We start from the raw sequence: 22,970 nt of genomic DNA, 5'->3' as shown, positions 1-22,970 counted from the left end.
TATTGCCATTAAATTAAATATTTTAATTGATTTAAATAAATAGATGAAATTGGACAAAGAATAAATTCAAGCAAGACTGAAGATTGGGTGCGATTGAAGAATATGTAACAGAAGAATCAGCATTAATTGCATGAATAAACATGATTACAGGAAGAAGGCAGGAAAATGGGGTTGACAAATATATTGGCCATGATTGAATGGAGGGGATCAGACTCGATGGTTGAAATGGTCAAATTCTGCTCCGATATCTTATTGTCTTATGGATAGAGGTTCTGAGCTTTCAATGCAATATAGACTTGTATGTCCTATATGCTAAGAATATCATTGTTTAAGTTGGCTATACAGATCATCAATGCTACAATGGCAGTGGAGCAGATTACAGAGGAACAGTCAGCGTGACCAAATCAGGATACAAGTGCCAGTTGTGGAATTCCCAATATCCTCACACTCATCAGTTTAACAGTTTGGAGTATCCAGAACTTGGAGGTGGCCATGCTTACTGTCGAAATCCAGGTGGACAAATGGATGGACCATGGTGCTACACGCAGAGCGAAGCTCGTCTTGAACTCTGTGATATTCCTGCCTGCCGTAAGCTTTAACAGCTTCATTATAACATATCATACAGTGTAACACCATATGTTGGGGTTTTGATGATCTGGTATTGCGTTAAGTATGTTGCAATGTATTAGTGAATTCAGTAATTGCATGTAATTAGAACATAACAATATTGAGGCAATGTGATAGTTTTTTTTCAGCATTCTACCGATCCTCCCCTTTTCAATTTGGTTTGACATCAATCTTGATCAATGAGATTAAAATAAGCATGAGGAATAGTGCAGAACTGCTTCTAATTTGAAAATTATTGATAAGGGAAGTCAAGACTTCTAATAAAGGAGAGTGGAAAATAGCAAATAGGTTCAATAGAAAATACAGTTGTAAGGCCTGGGCTGACAATGGGAATCTTATTCTGCACCCAGATAATGCTAATCTTGATCGAGGATTATTTAATGCCAACTCTAGATTTTTATGCCTGTATTCACAGTTGAAGATATAAGGAAATTAATATCAGCAGAGAAAATATGATTTAAAAATTTATGTGCCCAAAGTCCAGTAAATCTGTAGAGCCTGATGGCCTACATCATAGAGTCATGGAATCCCTACAATGCAAAAGAGGCCGTTCAGTCCATCATAGGTGTTGGAGGTAATTTCCTCGAATTCCAGGAGGAGCAGTTACTGTTTTACATGCTATTGCATTGTTTTGGAACTTTGGAGAGAAAAAAGTCTTAACAACAGCACTTTTAAAAGGGAGAGAAACAGACAAAGGCAGCATATGGTGAGGTCAGTGCAGGAGAGAGAGAGAGAAAGAAACCCACTTTGCTAACTGACAGAGCAGTGAACCTGCACAGTTACTGCCTTTTCTGTTTGAATTCATGTATCGCTGGACATTGGAGTGCATCTGGGAAAATTAACAAACAGTGAAATTCACAACTAAACTTGGAGGAACCTGTTTGGGAGAGGTTAAAGCACAGAAACAAATAAGTGGATATTTTAAGTGTGGCCTTTACAGTAAGTCTGCAGTAGTGAGTAGAGTGGGTTCTTTTTTATTATATGTTTTATTGAGATATGTCTCTTGATTAAACTTAAACTATAAGCCATAAGTATTAATTTAATCTGGAACAGTGCTTTGTAGAGGCATAATACAGTGCTATTTTCTGGGTCTGTAGATTTGAAAGAAGATAAAAGAGACCAAAGAGGCAACTTTTTCACGCAGAGGGTAGTCCGTGTATGGAATGGGCTGCCAGAGAAAGTGGTGGAGGCTAGAACAATGTAACATGTAAAAGGCGTCTGGATGGATATTAATAGTAAGGGTTTGGAGGGATATGGGCCAGGTGCTGGGCAGATGGGACTAGATTGGGTTGGGATATCTAGTCATCATAGATGAGTTGGACCAAAGAGTCTGTTTCCGTGCTGTACATCTCTATAAAACAGCATTCCAGCAAAACCCAGCCCGTTATCCTATCCCTGTAACCCTGTTTTACTACAGTTAATCCACATAGCCTGCACATCCCTGGACACTATGGACAGTTTAACATGGCAAACCCACTTATGCTGCACATTTTTGAACTGATGGGGGAAACCAGAACACCTGGTAGGATGTTTTATTTTGCTCAAACTGCATGAATCCATGTAAGATTCTGAAAATCCCTTTTTTAGAAATAGAATCAATCTGAACATTGGGGCACAGGCAGCCTCATACCGGGCATCTCTCTCCTTCAATGTATTATCTGAGCTGACATGACACCTATTGTTAAAGTTCACTTAAGAATGTAACTTCAAAAAATTTCTGGGATTCACATATGAAAGAACTGAAAAGAACATGGTCATTCTCAAAGATGGGAGACTTAACAAACAATCCAGGTCTTTTTCAATAAATTATTTCAGGTGCATCACACTGTCAACTTTTGCTATAAATTCTGTGTCTTACAATCTAATACTCCACAACCACCTGATGAAAAGCTATAGCAAAAGTGCAGCTTTCAGAACTCTATCTGAAAGTGCTTCACAGAAAAATAAGCAGCTTCAAGTGTGTTTACAGTTGTAATGCAAGAAATGTAGTGGTCGATTTCAGTATATTAAGTTCACACAACAGCAATGTGATAACAATCAGGTGATCTGTTTTGATGATATTAATTGAGGGATAAATATTGGCATCAAGAACACCAAAGAATTGAATTTCTTCACAATGGTTCTATGGCGTATTTTATGTCCACCTGAGAATGCAGACAGGAACTTGAACCAAAATAAAGAATCAAATTTAATGGTAAATTATAGGAAGATGCAAGAACTGTAGTGTGACAATGGGGGAGTACAATTAACTCAATTTGGACTGGGAATGATAATAGTTTAAATAACAAAGATGGGGAGAGGAGATTCCTAAAAGTGTGAGTCGATATAAAGTGTGGCGCTGGAAAAAGCACAGGTCAGGCAGCGTCCAAGGAGCAGGAGAGTTGGCATTTCGGGCAGGACCCATTCATCAGGACTGGGGAAGGGGACAGAGGGGGGATGAGAAATAAATGGGGGTGCTGGGGCTAGGGAGAAGGTAGGTGGGATTCCTGAAAGTGTGCAAGGGAACATTCCTGATCAATGAGTTTTCAGTCAATCAGTAAGGAAACAGTGCTTGATATGCATCTGAGGAAGAAGAGAAGCATGTTACATTGTAGAGCATTTGGAAGGCGGAGAATAGGTTTTTTAAAAAAGGTGCAATTCAGCATAAAAATGCTTGACTGAAGAAAGATTCATTTCTATGCATTAAAAGCATTTGGCTCAAGTATGATGTGTGAAAAAGATTTTCCTCATGTTGCTTGTTTTGTTTTAACCAATTACTTTATTTGTGCCCTTTCCTTCTTGATCCTTTCATGTGTAGCCATCATCTGGAGGTGCCAGGGTTGGACTGAGGTGGACAAAGTTAAAAATCACACAACACCAGGTTAAAGTCCAGCGGGTTTATTTGGAAGTGCTAGCTTTCTTCATCAGGTTGCTGAAGGAGTAACGCTCTGAAAGCTAGTACTTCCAAATAAACTTGCTGGACTATAACCTGGTGTTGTGTGGTTTTTAACTTTTCATGTGTAGGAATAATTTCTGCCTAGACTCATCATGATTTTGAATATATCCATTAGATTTCCTCTCAGTCTTCTCCAAGAAAAAGAATTCCATCTTCTACAATCCAGTTTCGTAACTCAAGTTCCTTATACATGGAACTATTCTCATGCATCTTTTCTGCACTCTTTCCACTGCTTTCACATCTTTCCCAAGTATGACACCAAGAACTGGATGCAATACCCCAGCTGAAACCAAAATAGTGCCCTATAGTAGTTTGACATAAGTAGTTTGGGCGGCACGGTGGCACAGTGGTTAGCACAGCTGCCTCACAGCACCAAAGACCCGGGTTCAATTCCCGCCTCAGGCGACTGACTGTGGGGAGTTTGCACATCCTCCCCGTGTCTGCGTGGGTTTCCTCCGGGTGCTCTGGTTTCCTCCCACAGTCCAAAAATGTACAGGTTAGGTGAAATTGGCTATGACTAAATTGCCCATAGTGTTAGGTGTAGGGGAATGGGTGTGCTTCGGCGGGTTGGTGTGGACTTGTTGGGCCAAAGGGCCTGTTTCCACGCTGTAAGTAATCTAATCTATAAGCTCTTGCTTTATAAATAAATCCTAGGTTTATGTATGCTTTATTAAACACTCTCAACACGCCCTGCTACCCTCAATGACTTATATGCATATACACATGTGGATGAAGGTAGAGCAGTGGATGTAGTGTACATGGATTTTAGTAAGGCATTTGATAAGGTTCCCCATGGTAGGCTTATGCGGAAAGTCCGGAGGCATGGGATAGTGGGAAGTATGGCCAGTTGGATAGAGAACTGGCTAACCGGTCGAAGTCAGAGAGTGGTGGTAGATGGTAAATATTCAGCCTGGAGCCCAGTTACAAGTGGAGTTCCGCAGGGATCAGTTCTAGGTCCTCTGCTTTTGTCATTTTTACTAATGACTTGGAAGAGGGAGTCGAAGGGTGGGTCAGTAAATTTGCAGACGATACGAAGATTGGTGGAGTTGTGGATAGTGAGGAGGGCTGTTGTCGGCTGCAAAGGGACTTAGATATGATGCAGAGCTGGGCTGAGGAGTGGCAGATGGAGTTCAACCCTGTCAAGTGTGAGGTTGCCCATTTTGGAAGGGCAGATAAGAATGCAGAATACAGGGTTAACGGTAGGGTTCTTAGTAAAGTGGAGGAGCAGAGGGATCTTGGGGTCTACGTTCATAGATCTTTGAAAGTTGCCACTCAGGTGGATAGAGCTTGTAAGAAGGCCTATGGTGTATTAGCGTTCATTAGCAGAGGGATTGAATTCAACAGTCGTGAGGTAATGTTGCAGCTGTATAGTACCTTGGTAAGGCCACATTTGGAGTACTGTGTGCAGTTCTGGTCGCCTCATTTTAGGAAAGATGTGGAAGCTTTGGAGAGGGTGCAGAGGAGATTTACCAGGATGTTGCCTGGAATGGAGAATAGGTCGGACGAGGATAGGTTGAGAGTGCTAGGCCTTTTCTCATTGGCACGGTGAAGGATGAGGGGTGACTTGATAGAGGTTTATAAGATGATCAGGGGAATAGATAGAATAGACAGTCAGACTTTTTCCCCGGGTACAACAGAGTGTTACAAAGGGACATAAATTTAAGGTGAAGGGTGGAAGATAGGGGGGGATGTCAGGGGTAGGTTCTTTACCTAGAGAGTGGTGGGGGCATGGAATGCACTGCCTGTGGGAGTGGCAGAGTCAGAATTATTGGTGACCTTAAAGCAGCAATTGGATAGGTGCTTAAACTATGACAAATGTTCTGTGCTGTATTGTTCTATGTTCTATGTACACTGTTGGTACTCTGGTCCCAAGCACTCTGAAGAATTGTGCCCTTTATTTGTAGCAGAATAAAGCTCATGGAGTTTAAGTAACATGGATATGAAATTGGCTAAGGATAAGAGCAGAAAATATGGATCTTTTTTCAAATTGAATAATCAGGTGGTCTCCAGCAATCAATCATTCAGCAACAGGATTAATGCCACTTCTGATAGAAATTAGGGGAGACAATGGTGTGGTGGTAATGTCACTGGACTAGTAATCCAAAGCCCAAAGCTAAAAAATCCCCACCAAAGTGCAGGTTTAATGGACCAAACAGTCTTGCTTTAAAATCCTAAAATGATACCGAACAAGGAGAAAAACACCTGAAATTCAATCACTGAATGGAACTTGATTATAAGTCATTAATAATATCACACCATTTCTGTCCCATGGAAGAGAGTCCAGCCAGATAAAGGTAAGTAGAAGTAACAGATGAGTAGAAACAGGCTTTGTCTTTCCCGGATTTGTTGTTGATCTGTTTAGTAATCCTATCAGCAACAAACCCATGGGGAAAATAATTCTGTGACTGGAAACTAGCAATGACAAGATGTGTAAGAGTGCCTAGCCTTAGACCTGAGCTGATCGACAGTTTCTTACATGTGAAAGTCATTTTCAGAACTAAAAACTTTGCAGCCAAAACCTGGAAACACGATTGAATGATTAAATATTTCTTAGTTAATTCATTCATCTTCATCTTCAGGCAGATCAACACCACAGCTCCATCAGGTTTCAGAATCAATACACTGGATTTTGAACAGTCGGCCCAGAAGTGACAATGGGCCAAAAAGAAGTCTACTTTCTGAAAATAGTTTGAACCTTTCAGACTCATGTCTGTAGTGATTGGAACCAGGTGGGCCTGGTTAACTATGAGGTTCTTGGTTGGGGTTATTAATCTGGATCAAACAGGAAAGTTTTGGCTGACCAGTATGACCAGATTAGATTTTCCTCAGTTGAGGATTGACTCCAAGCTGACTGGCCCCAGCCAGGGTACTGTGCACTAATAAATATGGGGTGACTTGGTGATGGGACAGCTGCCTCCATGCAATTATTTCAATGCCTGAATACTCGTGGGAGGCAGGACAGAAGTTTTGCCTGCTGGGGCAAGAGAGACAGATTCTACGGGAGTAGCTACCTGCCAAGAATGTTGTTGGAAGACAGGTCTGCTGGATTTTAGAATGCAGAGGGATGAAATTATGAGGGTGTTTGCTGGCATTGGGAAGGGCACAATTAGGAAGTTGATTGTATCCACTGATTTTCTCTGTAGGTAATCAGATGCATGATAAACAAATGTTAGTATTGTTGGATTATTGAGGAATCTCCCACCATAATAATGTGCAGTGTTTACAATGACAGCCCATTAAATCAGTGTTCAATATAATTACAGGAAACTAATCCATTCACATTTGAAGCTTGTTCATAAGAATGCACCATTTATGTTGTATAGGTTAATTGCCAGAAAAATATATGATGCCTTATCTTTCTGAAAGTTGCTCACTTGCCTCATGTGTGAGAAGAAAGTGAAATATGGCCCCTCACATGAACAGGTTGGCATCTCTGACTTATAAAGCCCTGATTTATGCTTGAATATCTTATTTACCACTGGAGGTCGCCATAACAGACTGGAATAAAAGGGAGAAAGATATTACAACAATTTGTACAAGACATCTTTGTTAATGTAATACATTGGTTGCTGAAAAATGCATCATTATGCAAAAGCTTTCCAAGACTCCTAATGTCCTCCCAGTATTTCCTGCTCTGCACCTGACTCAACTCAGATCCAGCACTTGCAGGCTCAATATGTGAGTCATGCCAGAAAGTTGACATATTTGATTTTATCATAGAGTTATACAGCATGGAAACAGACCTTTCAGCCCAACCTATCCATACCAACCAGGTTTCCTAAACTGAACTAGTCCCATTTGTCTGTATTTGGCCCAAATCCCTCTAAAACTTTCCTATCCGTGTACAAGTCAAAATGTCTTTTAAACCTTGTAGCTGTAATCATATAACAGTGCTGACACTTTAAAAAGGTTATTTATCCTTGGTATTTTTGAAGAGAGGTCATAAAGGCAGAGGCACCAAGGAATCTAGTTAAACAATGGAAGGGGAGTTGCCAGTTCTCTCAGTTCAGTTTTTTTCGAGTTTGTTTTAGCTGTAGAAATTACAAGATGTGTGAGTCCAGGGGAGTTGCAAGCTTCAGTAAAGAATTCCTCTAACTTTCTTTTGAAATCTCACTTTGGATGTTGTTCCCTCTTGTCTGATAATCTTACAAAAGGTGAGCAAGACCTTGCTGTTGGAATTGGCAATCAAGCTGGAGGTGGCTCAGTGGTTAGTACTGCTGCCTCACAGCACCAGGGATCCAGGTTTGATTCCAGCCTCAGGTAACTGTGTGGAGTTTGCACATTCCCCCCGTTTCTGTGTGGGTTTCCTCTGGGTGCTCCGGTTTCCTCCCACAGTCCAACATGTGCAGGTTAGGTGAATTAGGTTTGGCCATTCTAAATTGCCCATAGTGTTGGACGCATTAGTTAGAGGGAAATGGGTCTGGGTGGATTACTCTTCGGAGGGTCTGTGTGGACTGGTTGGGCCGAAGGGCCTGTTTCCAAACTGTAGGGAATCTAATCTAATCTAGATTTGAGATTGCTTTCTTCTGTGAGAAAAGGAGAGATAATTACAGTAAAAGCTCAACATTTAATTTGTTGGAAACACCATCAGAATGTTGAAAATGGGTAGAATTCAATTGCACCCTGAACGTGAAAGGGAAATGAAAAATTTAGAATTAGGGTTAAAAGCAGAGGAAAATGAGAGGAAGGCCCTAGAAGAAGGAAGGGAAAAAGAGGGAGAGGAAAGAGAAAGAGTGCTAGTGCATGGAATTCATGGTGAAATGAGAAGTTCTCCATTATGATTTGATTAGATTAGATTAGATGTAGCGTAAGGTTGGAGTGTCCAGTGAAAAGTGGAGAAGTGATTGTAGGAGTACTGAAGGAACTCTCAGCTCCAGAAATACAATTTGGCCTTGTTAACAATATGGCTGGATCACAAGTAGGAGTGCTGCCTACTGTGGTTGAAAAGCCAGTGGAAAATCAGGCAACTGAGAAATTACAGCAAGTATATCCTGGGTTTTATTTTCTGTCTGTGTGATAACAAGGTCAGAAAGCCACCAGTTAAAATAGGAGGAGAAATCAAAGAATACAGATAAGGAAGATGAATTAGAATTATCCGATGTCATGTTTGATCAAATAGTTGGGACAAAATAGGAACAAGTGGAGATCACAGTGGATATTATTAGCTCAGAGAAATTAACTGAAGATGAAACACTAAAACAGTTATATTGAAAAGCATACATAAATGAAGAATGTGAGTGTATTCCTGGATGCTGCTATCTTAAAACGTGTTAGTATTACTTCCATGATAGGTGAACCTTTAGTGAACCTTAGGAAATCGAAAGGAGATTGAGGGAGGTGAACTATTTGATAAGGACTCCAGATAGAATGAAATCTCACAAAGTGTGTCATGTGAATATACTCAAAAGGTATTTTGATAGGGAAGGAAAGCAAAAGGAAAATGTGTTACTGGTAACAACACAGGGTAAAGAACCAAGTTCAGACGATTCTGAAATTGGACATTCCTCAAATTAAATTGGACAATAAGGACAATAAACTGCGACAAATTATTGAGTTACCTTCCAGAGGAAAATCGAAATGACCTTGAGACCTTATCACTTATCACATGGGGCGATTCATGGGAATAAACTGGGAAGTACTAATCTAATTATGCATGATGTAGATATTGGAAATGCTGTTCCAATTAAACAACATCTTTATAGACTTAACCCTCTAAAGTTGGCACAGGTACAAAAAGAGATTGAACACACACTCCAAGACAACACAACTGAAGTGAGTTGCAGAAACTGGAGCTCACCCAAAGTAATGGTGCCAAAACCAGATGGCACCCAACAGTTATGTAGGCAAAAGTAAGGAAAGTATTCCTGATGAAGGGCTTTTGCCCAAAACGTCGATTTTCCTGCTCTTCAGATGCTGCCTGACCTGCTGTGCTTTTCCAGCACCACTCTGATCTAAAACCCAATAGTTATGTGTAAATTATGCAGTTACAAAGTCTGATTCATATCCAATTCCATGTTTGGAAGGCTATATTGAGAAGAGGCAACAAGCAACTTATATTTCTAAGTTGGATTTACTCAAAGAATACTGGCAGGCACCTTTATCAGAAACAGCAAAGACTTTCTGGCTTTCATAACACCAAATGGACTGTGTCAATCTTAAAGTCATCCCATTTGGTATGAAAAATGTTCCAGGCACATTTTAAAGACTAACTAGTAAAATAATGTCTGGTTTACGCAATTGCATGGTATACATCAATGACTTGGTGATTTTTTTTTAGTCACACATGGAATGAACATTTGCAGCACTTATCAGAATTATTCAATTGACTTCAGAGGCAAGCTTGGTGATAAACCTGGCTAATGGTGACTTCGCCAAAGCCCAAGTCACATTCCTGGACATGGACAGATGGCCCCATGGAACATGAAAACAAAGGTTGTTGGGGAATTTCCCACATCATCGATGAAGAGAGCAGGACCATGATTCCTGGCATTCAGTCAGGTTTAATCAGAAATTCATACTGAATTTTAGCAGTGTGGTTGCTCTACTGACTGACTTATTGACAAAGTGCAGAAAATTTCATTGGATGACAAACTGTCAGAAGGCATTTGACAGCCTGAAAACTGTGTTAAATACTGCCCCAGTGTTAGCCACACCTAATTACACAAAGCCATTCAATGTGGCTATCAATGCAAGTAATGTGGGTGTTGGTGCTGTACTCTCACAAAAAGATGATGAGTAGATAGAAAGACCCATGGGATACTTCTCCAGGATATTGAGTTTGGTGTTGGTGTTATAAGATTTCCACATTTATATTGCCAGTAATGAATCTGAAACAATCCTATATACTGATCATAACCCATTAAAGATTTTGGAGAAATTTAAAGACAAACACTCCAGACTCTTTAGATGGAGCTTATTATTACAGCCATTCAATTTGAAAATTATACACGAGGCAGGATGAGAAAATATAATTGCTGACATATTGTCTAGACTTGGATGAAGCAAGACGGAGGTGTTCATTGACAGGAGTAAATGGACTGAAATAGAATGCAGTAGTGAATGCTTGCATGCTTAGAGTCAATGTAATATATGTGTATTGTAGTGTATTAAAACAGTAAGACTAAGGGGTTTAATATAAAACTATATTTATATATTGATGGTTCATTTTTTAAGGGGGCAGGTGTGATGACGCTGTCACTTTAAAAAGATTATTATCCTTGTTTTTTTTTAAAGAGAGGTCATAAAGGCAGAGGTGACAAAGGGTCTAGTTTAACAATGGAAGGGAAGTGGCAGGTTCCCCCATTTCAGGTTTTTTTTAGTTTGTTTTAGCTGTAGCATGCATGAGATGGGAGAGTCCAGGAGGATTGTAAGCTTCAGTAAAGAATTCCACTGACTTTCTTCTGAAATCTCTCTTTTGTGTTGTTCCCTCCTGTTTGTAAGAATCTAAGTTTGCATTTACCTTTCTGCCAAGGGGTGTGTTTATGTTATTGTGTTGGAACAGTCAATAAGTTGCTGTATTGGGTTGATTAAGTTTTTCAATAGTTAAGTCATTCTAAATTCAGTTTTCTTTTGTTCGTGTTTCATCTGTAGTGTTTAAGTAAATTCTGTTTTGCTTAAAGCTGAGTGGTTTGACCACTTCATGTCTGCCTTTAAAATAAGGAAGAGCTAGGGTCTAGACTATCTTCCTAAAATATTGCAAGGGCCTGGTCCATAACAAATCACCTCTACCACCTTTTCCTGGCAGCTTGTTCCATATATGCATCACACTGTCTGAAAATGTTGGCCTCCGGCCCTTTTAAATCTTTCCCCTCTCACCTTAAATCTGCCCCCTAGCTTTGGACTCCCCTACTCTAGGGAAGGGATCTTGGCTAGTCACCTTGTCTGTGGACCTCATATAAACCACTGTAATGTCACCTTTCACCTTTAGTTGCACCAGGAAGAAAAGTCCCACCAATCCAGCCTCTCCTTATAACTCAAACCCTCCAATCCTTGAACTTTTTTTTTGCACCCTTTCCAGTTTAATAACATCTTTCCCATAGGGTGACGAGAATTGTACACAGTAATAGTACTCCAAATGCATATTAAAACAAAACAGCAACAACACTACGCAAATGTATAGATCTTTTTGGAAAGCAACTCTAATAGGAAACAATCAAGTTCAGGATGATATTAAGCAAGGACTCCTTGTATTTGTATCGTACATAACATTTTTATAAAATGAGAATGACAGAAGAGACTAAATGGTATTTTGTGGAAGTACCTGAAAAACAAGGTCAGAGAGCTCTTTAAAGATTTGAGTATAGCACAGAGGTTTGGAAATGCAGCTCCCATTTGTATGCAACTAGTCTGACATCAACTGAGAAGTTGAATTAAAGAAGGTCTACTGTTTGACAGTTAGAAGGTGTGACTGGGACACTGAACTGGAGGGAATGGATAAAGTAAGGACATGGAGTTATTTGTAAATTTGGGACATGAACTTGAATTTAGTGCATTGGAAAAGAAGAAAATTGGGGCAGCACGGTGGTTCAGTGGTTAGCACTGCTGTCTCACAGCACCAGGGACCCAGGTTCGATTCCAGCCTCGGGCGACTGTCTGTGTGGAGTTTGCACATTCTCCCCGTGTCTGTGTGGGTTTCCTCTGGATGCTCTGGTTTCCTCCCACAGTCCAAAAGATGTGCAGGTTAGGTGAATTGGCCATGCTAAATTGTCCATAGTGTTAGGTGCATTAGTCAGAGGGAAATGGGTCTGGGTGGGTTACTCTTCAGAGGGTTGGTGTGGACTAGTAGGGCCGAAGGGCCTGTTTCCACACTGTAGGGAATCTAAATAAAAAAAAGGAGATTGAAAAAAACAGAGGATGCAGGTGAAGGAGTTTTGGATAAATTGAGGTTTGTTTATGGAGAAGCCTGAGAGGTGAGAAGACCAAGTGTGCAGTTGACAAGTTGAAGCAAGAAAATGACAGTCTATTCCTGATGAAGGCCTTTTGCCCGAAACATTGATTTTCCTGCTCCTCGGATGCTGCCTGAATTGCTGTGCTTTTCCAGCACCACTCTAATCCAGAATATAACTTTCGCTGGCAATGGGAGCAAACTCATGGTGGAGGTGAGCAGTATTTCAAAGTATGTGATCATAATGATGCATTTGAAACTCTAGGCCTATCAGAAAACCAAGACTTGCATCACCTCTTCACAAGTGGATAGAAAGACTTGCATGGAGTTTGTCAAACATTGAATTAGAGTACTTCAGTTTTCTCGATGTTCAGTTTTGTTCACCATTGATGTCAGATGTAGTGTCCAATAAACAGAGAAAATAAGAGACAAAATGTGAGTTTTAAAGTGCTTCATACTGTTATAAATGCTTGATTCAAGCTAATATAGAGTCATAGAATCATAGAGGTGTACAGCACAGAAACAGACCCTTTGGTCCAACTTGTCCATGCCAACTAGATATCCTAAACTAATCTAGCCCCATTTGCTAGCACTTGGCCCATATACACAACCAGATGCCTTTTTAAACGCTGCAATTGTACCAGCCTGCACCACTTCCTATGTCAGCTCATTTTTTTTCCACGCACCATCCTCTGCGTGAAAAAGTTGCCCCTTAGGTTCCTTTTAAATCTTTCCTTCTCACCCTAAACCTGTACCGTCTAGTTTCCCCCATCCCAGGGAAAAGACTTTGTCTATTTACTTTTTCCACACCCCTCATGATTTTATAAACCTCTATAAGGTCACCTCTCAGCCTCTAATGGTCCAGTGAAAACAGCCACTGCTTATTCAGGCTCTCCCTCTAGATCAAACCCTCCAACCCTGGCAACATCTTTGTAAATCTTTTATAACCCTTTCAAGTTTCACAACATAATTCCTCTAGGAGAGTGACCAGAATTGCACACAATATTCCAAAAGTGGCCTAACCAATGTCCTGTATAGCCACAACATAACCTCCCAACTCCTATACTCAATCCTCTGACCAATAAAGGAGAGCATACCAAACACCTTCTTCACTATCCTATCTATCTGTGACTCCACTTTAAAGGAACCTGAACTCTGAGGTCTCATTGTTCAGCAACACTCCCCAGTACCTTACTATTGAGTGTCTAAGTCCTGCCCAGATTTGCTTTCCAAAATGCAGCACCTCACATTTATCTAAATTAAGCTCCATCAGCATCTAAGCAAGATCCTGTTATACTCTGGGATAACTTCTTCGCTGTCTATTACACCTCCAATTTTGGTGTCATCTGCAAACTTACTAACTATACCTCCTATGTTTACATCAAAATTATTTATATGAATGACAAAAAGCAGTTGACCCAGCACTGATCCTTGGGGCACACCACTGGTCACCGTCTTCCAATCTGAAAGGCAACCCTCCACCACCACCCTCTGTCTTTTACCTTCAAGCCAGTTCTGCAGCCAAATGGTTAGCTCTCCCTGTATTTCATGAGATACAACTTTGCTAACCAGTCTACTTTGTCAAACACCTTACTGAAGTCTATGTAGATCATGTCCACCACTCTGCCCTCATTGATCCTCTTCGTTACTTCTTCAAAAAACTCAATCAAGTTAGTGAGACATGATCTCCCACTGATAGTCAACCCATGTTGACTATCCCTAATCAGTTCTTGCCTTTCCAAATACATGTAAATTCTGTCCTTCGGGATTCCCAACAACTTGCCCACCACTGATGTCAGGCTCACCGGTCTATAGTTCCCAGGTTTTTCCATACCACCTTTCTTCAATAGTGGCACCAAGTTAGCCAACCTCCAGTCTTCCAGCATCTTACCTGTGACTATTGATAACCCAACCACCCCGTGGCTCAACACTTCAACTCCCCCTCCCACTCCACCAAGGACATGCAGGTCCTTGGACTCCTCCATCGCCAGACCATAGCAACACGACAGCTGGGGGAAGAGCGCCACCTTGTCTCAGTCCCAACCCTCAAACTCAGCACCACCTTCCTAACCTGCAATCTTCTTCCTGACCTCTCCGCCCCCACCCCCACTCCGGCCTATCACCCTCACCTTAACCTCCTTCCACCTATCGCATTTCCAACGCCGTCCCCCAAGTCCCTCCTCCCTATCTTTTATCTTAGCCTGCTGGACACACTTTCCTCATTCCTGAAGAAGGGCTGATGCCTGAAACGTCGATTCTCCTGCTCCTTGGATGCTGCCTGACCTGCTGCGCTTTTCCAGCAACACAGTTTCAGCTCCAGAATGTCTCAGTTGTTTACTCTGCAGACTGGTGTTCATTGTCTTTAGCTGAAGTGTTTGTGAGGGTCTTCCTTTAGTTAAAACAGGCAGCTGCCCCTAGACTTGCATATTGCCTTGTCTGTCTCAGGCAGAGAGCTCAGTGAATCTTAGTTCAAATGTGAACTCACGTCCAAGTTCTGAGGTTTTAGTCCACAGTATCTGATGGTGATTTTTGCCCCACCTTACACAGGGTACTGGTTTTGATTTGCATAGATTTCCAAAAGGCGTTTGAAAATGTGCTGCATGACAGACTTGAATTAGTAAAAGGGATAGTAGCAATATGTTTCCAAAATTAGTTGAGTGGTAGAAAGCAAAATAATGTTTGAACATTGCTTTCAGATGAGAAAAAGAGAAGGGTGGCACAGTGGCTCAGTGATTAGCACTGCTGCCTCACAGTACCATGGTCCCACATTCAATTCCAGCCTCAGGTCTGTGTGGAGTTTACACATTCTCCCCGTATCTGCGTGGGTTTCCTCCTACAGTCCAGAAATGTGCAGAATAGGTGAATTGGCTATGATAAATTGCCCATAGTGGTCGGTGCCTTAGTCAGAGGGAAATGGGTCTGGGTGGGTTACTCGTCGGTGTGGACTGGTTGGGCCAAAGGGCCTGTTTCCACACTGTAAAGACTATTTACAATTGTGTTCCCTGCTATTTCTGGCATACCTTAAACCTCAGTACAGTATATAGGGCACAATATCAAACTTTTCCTAAACTGTAAAGGGAATGGTATTGAATTTCAGAAGAACATAGAATGAGCTGACAAGCAGGAGATAAAATTAAAGAAGTGTAAAGTGATTCATTTCAGTAGGAAGAATGTGAGGAGACAATATGAAATAAACACAGTTCTCAAGTGAGTGCAGGAGTGGGACCTTGGTGTATATTCGCATAAATCCTTGAAGTCGGCAGGGCAGGTTAAGAGAGCAGTTAATAAAGCATACAGTATCTTGGGCTTTAACAATGGGGCATTAAGAACAAAGCCAAAGATAATTGTGATCAGTTCGGTGTGACACACTTCAGAAAGAATGTGAAAGTATATGAAAGGGTGCAGAAAATATTCATGAGAATGGCTCCATGGATGAGAACCTCAATTAAATGAATTGAAGAAGTTGTGACGTTTATTCTTAGGGAAGAGAAGGTTGAGATTTGGAAAAAGCATTCCCAATCATGAGGGGTTCCAGAGAGTGTAGGTTGGGGAGACTGGCCAACTGATGAAATGATCAGAAGGTACTGCTGTAAGATAATTGAAAAAAAAAGTAATGGCACAAACTATTCTATGGAGTGAGTGGTTAAGATAGGGAATGCAATGTTCCTAGGTAAGGTGGAGGCACGTGCGATCAAATCATTCAAAAGAGAATTTGATTATTATCTGTAAAGGAATAATGTTTAATACAGAAGCATGTTGATCTATTTATTTTTACAGATCCAAATGAAAATAGCAAAATGGAAATCCTCTACATACTTGTCCCTAGCATTGCCATTCCACTGGTCATAGCTTTGTTATTTTTCTTAATCTGTATGTGTCGAAACAAACACAAGGCATCTACACCTTCTCCTCAGCGGCGCCAGCTGATGGCATCTCCCAGTCAGGATATGGAGATGCCACTCATCAGCCCTCACAAACAGGTAATGTTATGCTCACTTCATAACATTTTAACATTGTTACTTGATTTTTCAGTTTAAGTGTTATCTTGACTTAGTGGCAATATTATCATCTGTGTGCAAGACAATGGGTGAAATTATTCCCTTGGTGGAGATGGTAGGAGAGGTGTTGAGATGGTGAAATAATTGAGAGTTGGCCCTGAAAAGAGACTTTGCTCCTTCTTGTCAATTGGGTCAATTGGGGATTTCCTAGACCCATCACCATTTAAAGCCTTTAAATGGTCAATAAATGGCCACTTAAGGCCTCCAACTGACCACCTCCCCAATTATTTGCTTTCACTGTAGGTGAGAAAAGTAGTTAGTTTCCTGATCTGTATGCCAGTTAAAAGAGATGGGAACTAGAACAAAAAGTTGTTCTATTTTGGAGGAATTTGGAGGCAGGAATGGCAGGCAAGGGAGCCACTTCTGAAAGCTAAATAGTTGGCTTACCTCTGATCCCCTCCCCAATCCCTTTTCCATATCAGCCCCTCCCTACAGTAAAAGGATAAAGAATACTTATCTCCTCACAGCTGGATCGCCCAAAGAGGCCTCAACTGACACCTTTTGGACTCAGCTGCCAACTAATGAGAAGCTGTTGAAGAATCAGACACTGTTGGCCATCAGCTTCACAGCTGTTAAGTAATTGATTGGTATTTGATAAATCAAATCATCTCACCATTGAGGGTAGCAAGTTAGTTGTCACCGAACATATCTGCCCCTGCACTTTGACTAACGAGGAGAAAATTATTTTAATTAACATAAGTTTTTTCTTTATTCATTCATGGGATGAGGGCATCGCTGTCTGGGCATCATTTATTGCCCATCCCTAATTGCCCAAAGGGCAGTTAAGAGTCAACCGCATTGTTGTAGGTCTGGAGTCATACATACGCCAGACCAAGTCAGGATGGCAGTTTCCTTCCCTAATGGACATTAGTGAACCAGATGGGTTTTTCCAAAAATCAATAATGGATTCATGATCATCATTAGACTCTTAAATCCAGATATTTACTGAATTCATATTCCACTATCCACCGTGACAGGATTCAAACTCGGGTCCCCAGATTGTTATCTATGTCTCTGGTTTAACAACTAGGAGAAAATGAGGACTGCAGATGCTTCTCTAACTCATTGAACAATCCCCAGCGATAATACCATTAGGCCATTGCTTCCCCAAGATAACGTTAGAAATTAAGGTTGGAATATATTTCGAGTGCATAATCTGGATGAATACACCACTTGAGAATTCTTGATTATTGGAGGTGCTATCTTTGCAGAGGGTTGTAAAAACTGAATTCCTGTCAATGAGTATTTACAATTCCATTGCCTTGTTCAGAGTTTAAAATTTTCCAGTCTAGCCATACGGGGATATTGCTGGTGCCAAGTGTTAAGCAACATTTAACTACATAACAGTGGGTACCATTTAAAGGGCTTTTGCCCGAAACATCGATTTCGCTGCTCGTTAGATGCTGCCTGAACTGCTGTGCTCTTCCAGCACCACTAATCCAGTATTTGCTTTCCAGCATCTGCAGTCATTGTTTTTACACCATTTAAAGTAGTTAGTTGTGAGGAAGGGTCACACGACCCGAAACATTAACTCTGATTTCTCTCCACAGATGCTGCCAGGCATGCTGAGCTTTTCCACAATTTCTGTTTTTGTTTCCGTAGTTAATTGTGAGATGTGTTTGCATTGTTTTATCTAAGGTACACACACACAGACACAATATTGACCAGTGAGTCATCACGAATTCCGAAGTCTGTGTAATACTACTGATGTACTTTGCAACTTTTACCAACCTTCATTATGTAGCAGGTCTACTACCCTACCCATGTTTATGTAGGCAATTTGTTTCTAGAATACACCATCATGATGTACCTGACATCTTAAGTTTGAGGATTTTTAACTAGACACTTTGAAAATATACTTACTTTTGCTGATAGATCTAGTTGAGCTATACTAACAAAACTGCACCAGCTTAATACTCTTTAAATATAGCACAGAGTGATCTATATTGGAAAGAAATATAAATAAGTTACATTTATTGTAACCCTATTCCACTGGTTTGTTAAAGTTTTTGTTTGTGATGTTGCAAATTAATTTAACAAGAAACTTTAATTATAACAGACCAGCTCAATTTAATATACATTGTACATTAGAGAAGCTCTACCCTGTTTTTCTCTTTTTGTTAACCAAATTCTTTTGGTTCATCTTTCTAGGTGAAACTGAAAGATATCTGTCTGTCTGCAGTGCGATTTATGGAAGAACTTGGAGAGGATCGGTTTGGGAAAGTGTATAAGGGACATTTGTACAGCACAGGCCCTGGTGAACAAGCACAAGTTATAGCAATTAAAACTATGAAGGATAAAACTGAAGTGACACTTAGAGAAGAATTCAAACATGAAGCTTTGTTGCGATCCAGGCTACAGCATCCAAATATTGTTTGCCTTCTTGGTATAGTGACTAAGGAACAACCCATGAGTATGATCTTTTGTTATCCTTCCCAAAGTGACCTCCATGAATTTCTAGTGATGCGGTCACCACATTCAGATATTGGAAGCAGTGATGATGACAGGACAGTGAAGTCTGCGCTGGAACCAACTGACTTCCTGCACATTGTGACTCAGATTGCCGCTGGCATGGAATACTTATCCAGCCACCATGTCATACACAAGGATCTGGCGACCAGGAATGTCTTGGTCTGTGATAAACTCCATATAAAAATATCTGATTTGGGCATCTTCAGAGAGGTTTACTCTGCAGATTACTACAAGCTGATGGGAAGTTCACTTCTACCGATCCGCTGGATGCCACCTGAAGCTATAATATATGGCAAATTTTCTGTTGATTCTGACATATGGTCTTTTGGGGTAGTGGCATGGGAAGTATTTGGCTATGGCTTGCAACCGTATTGTGGGTATTCAAATCAAGATGTCATAGAAATGATAAGAAACCGTCATGTATTGCCCTGTCCAGACGACTGCCCAGCCTGGATATACAGTCTGATGCTGGAATGTTGGAATGAATTTCCATCAAGAAGACCACGGTTTAAAGATATCCACACAAGACTCCGAACATGGGAAAATCTGTCCAATTATAATAGCTCAGCTCCTCCTTCTGGGGGCAGCAATGCAACACAGACTAGCTCCCTCAGCACCAGCCCTGTCAGTAATGTTAGCAATACAAGATATGTGGGACCAAAGCAAAAAACACATTTTCCACCACCTCAGTTCATACCTGTAAAGGGACAGATACGACCAATGGTTTCTCCACCCCAATTGTACATTCCAGTAAATGGTTATCAGCCAATGCCAGCCTATGGTGCCTATTTGCCAAATTATTATCCAATGCATATCCAGATGCAGATGGCTCAACAGTTACCCCCACAAATGATACCAAAGACAGGTTCCCAGAATAGTGGAAGTGGCTCCACAAGCACAGGTTATGTAACAACTGCACCCTCAAATGCGTCTGGAACAGATCGTATTGCTTTGATCCAAGACCAGTCAAATGGCATGGAGGATGAGCCTAATGAACCCACTATTGCAGATGAAGTACCTGCTTCTGAGAGTCTCCAAGATGAGGAAATGTTGGTACCGGAAACAGAATTACTTGGTGATGCTGACCTACCACAAACAGCTGATGTGGAAACAGAAACAGAAGCATAAACTATTTTTTCCAGAAAAAGTTGCTCAATTATTACTAAAACGTGAGTGATAGTAACAGAAAGAATGTGAAACAACAAAGTGTTAAAGTTATAAATCTTTATTATTTCTCTTTTTAAAAAGTTTATTTTCATTAATGACATGGGTACAATCTATCTATACCTTGCCATTTTATGTTAGCCTCCCCTAGAATTTGCAGCTGGCACAGTAAGAAAACCCTGATTCTTACAACTTATATTCGCTTTTCAGTGGAATGCATGTAGGTGGCAAAAGTAGGTGCATTGCAGATTTGAAATATGTTACTGAGGTTTGTGACTCGACTGAATGAGTAGTTTTGATTTCCTAATGTTGCTGTGCAACTTTACATTGTCGAGCAATATTTATGTAACACATTAAATATATGTTTACACATTGAACTGTAATAAAACACACTTCATGAAGTAAAAGCTAACGTGTGGGAGAACAGATCCTCCAGCCACAAGTGAATAAATAAAACAAAAATACTCAGTGGAGGTACTTTCATTGTACACATTTGTACACTAGAATGGCGTTAGGAATAGGAATTTTATAAATATGTTAGTAGAATGCAAAGAAATGACATTCTGATGACTCTAACAGTATTGCAAATGCCTCCTTGCTCCCAGTAGTCAACCAACTTGTGACTGAAATGACACAGACTGGGCATAAATAATGTGAAGAAATGTACACCGGGAAAAAGGAGAATGAAACTAAAGTGCAAAATATCTTACTATTTTATGAAAGAGAACTGATGTGCAGATAGCTACTGTGTGGCATCTGACAGAAGAGGTGCTGCTCTTTGCTTCAAGGCAACACTGAGAAGAAAGAAAATTATAAACCAAACTATACCATTAGTATTTCATATTAACCAACAAGTGACTGTTTATAACTGCCTTGTTCTATATTTTAGCTGTCAAATATTAATTACAAGCTTACACTTTTTAACGTTAAGTGAAATATTCTTTGTTAATACAAAAAATGAAAACTTGTTTTGTAACAAAAATCCTACTAATTGCTCAAACTGTCTCTCTGTTTTGGCAAACAATTTTGCATATTGTGTCCATTCTTTTGTTACCTTTTAAAGAAATATGTTGTACAGAAAACAAACCTTGCATTTCATGTTTTTAAAAATCTCAAGGCTTTAATTGTAATTTATCTTTCATGCTGTAGTATTTTTTGACATTATACCTGCAATGTAATGAAACAAACGTTTGGTTTTATAATTTAACTGGAAACCTACTAAGGAAATACTTATTCCACTTAGTTTGATTTCCCCTTCATTAACTAATCTTTAAATTTCCTATTTAGTTTAAATGGCAGTAATTGCTAAACTCATGAGCACAATGTTTATATATTTTGTAAGCCAAACCACATAGCATTTCAAATAAAGTAATTAAACACCATTCATATACACTTACTTGCTAAAGATTGTGTTTTTGGTAATCGGCTACATCTGGTGCAAGTCACTTTCAAATGAGTCCTGTATCTTCTTATCAACATCTTCTGACATACAATTAAATAAATATTTTCACTGGTTTTGTTTTCATGCAGTTCTTTCATCCTCAAATAATCCAATTTTACATAGATTGTGCAATTTCTTTTACAAAACCCTACATTCAGTTTTACTCTTCAGGGTGCTTCCATCTAATGATTAGATTCCCTACAGTATGGAAACAGGCCATTCGCCCCAACAAGTCCGCAATGACCCTCTGAAGAATAACCCACCCGGTCCCATTCCCCTACCCTATATTTACCTCTGACTAAAACACCTAATGGACAATTTAGCATTGCCAATTCACCTGACCTGCACATCTTCAGACTGTGGGAGGAAACGGGAGAACCTGGAGGAAACCCACGCAGACACGAGGAGAACGTGCAAACTCTACACAGTCACCCGAGGCTGGAATCAAACCCGGGTCACTGGCACTTAGAGGCAGCAGTGCTAACCACTGAGCTACCATGCCACCCTGAACGAATGGTAAAGATAAATAAGCATCCCAATGTACACACTGGGACAGCTTATTCCACCTTTACTATGTTTACTTGGAAACATTTAAAGAGATAGTTAAGCAGAGCAAAGAGAGGACATAAGCAGTCTTTAGCAGGTAGAATAAAGGAGAACCCCAAAGCTTTCTATAGGTCTGTGAGGAATAAAAGGATAACTAGGGTAGGAATAGGGCCAGTCAAAGACAGAAGTGGGAAGTTAAGTGTGGACTCTGGGGAGATCAGAAAGGTGCTAACAAACATTTCTTATCGGTTTTCACTCAGGAAAAGGAGAATATTGTAGAGGAGAAGAATGAGATACAGGATATTAGACTAGAAAGGATCAAGGTTAGTTACGTAGAGGTGTTATCAATTCTAGGAGTGAAAGTAACCAGGTTCCCTGGGCCGGATGGGATTTGCATGAGGATTCTCTGGGAAGCTAGGGAGGAGATAGCGGAGCCTTTGGCTTTGATCTTTGAGTCATCATTATCTACAGGTTTGGTATCAGAGGACTGGAGGATTGAAAATGTGCCCTTGTTCAAGAAGGGCAGTCAAGATGACCCAGGTAATTATAAACTAGTGAGCCTTACTTCTGTTGTTAGGAAAGGCTTTGGAAAGGATTACAAGAGATAGGATTTATAATCACCTAGCAAGCAACAATTTGATTTCAGATAGTTAACATGATTTCACCAAGAACAAGTCATATCTCACAAACCTCTTTGAGTTTTTTGAGAAGGTGACCAAGCTTGTAGATGAGGGTAGGGAAGTTGATGTGGTATACATGGACTTCAGTAAAGTCTTTGATAAGGTTCCACATGGTAGGCTGTTGGAGAAAATGCAGAGGCATGGGATTGAGGGTGATTTAGCA

General features: G+C 40.4%; 1 protein-coding gene across 5 annotated transcripts in view; it reads left to right on the top strand.

The window, feature by feature from the left end:
• The window catches only part of ror2 (receptor tyrosine kinase-like orphan receptor 2), a 358,843-nt gene extending 337,190 nt beyond the window's left edge, over window positions 1-21,653 (top strand). For 2 of the 5 annotated variants that reach the window (XM_072586857.1, XM_072586837.1), the window contains 3 exons: window positions 334-588; window positions 16,224-16,426; window positions 18,656-21,653. In XM_072586857.1, coding sequence (XP_072442958.1) covers window positions 334-588; window positions 16,224-16,426; window positions 18,656-20,104 — 1,907 coding nt within the window. In that variant the 3' untranslated portion in view covers window positions 20,105-21,653. The remainder of the gene's footprint in view (window positions 1-333; window positions 589-16,223; window positions 16,427-18,655) is intronic. The other 3 variants (XM_072586843.1, XM_072586839.1, XM_072586851.1) reach the window with 3 other exon arrangements.
• The last annotated feature ends 1,317 nt before the right edge of the window (window positions 21,654-22,970 follow it).

This window comes from Chiloscyllium punctatum, chromosome 2 (assembly GCF_047496795.1).
Source record: "Chiloscyllium punctatum isolate Juve2018m chromosome 2, sChiPun1.3, whole genome shotgun sequence".
Taxonomy (NCBI): Eukaryota; Metazoa; Chordata; class Chondrichthyes; order Orectolobiformes; family Hemiscylliidae; genus Chiloscyllium; species Chiloscyllium punctatum.
The sequence above is the reverse complement of the archived record's forward strand: the minus strand, read 5'-3'. Positions and strand labels throughout refer to the sequence as shown.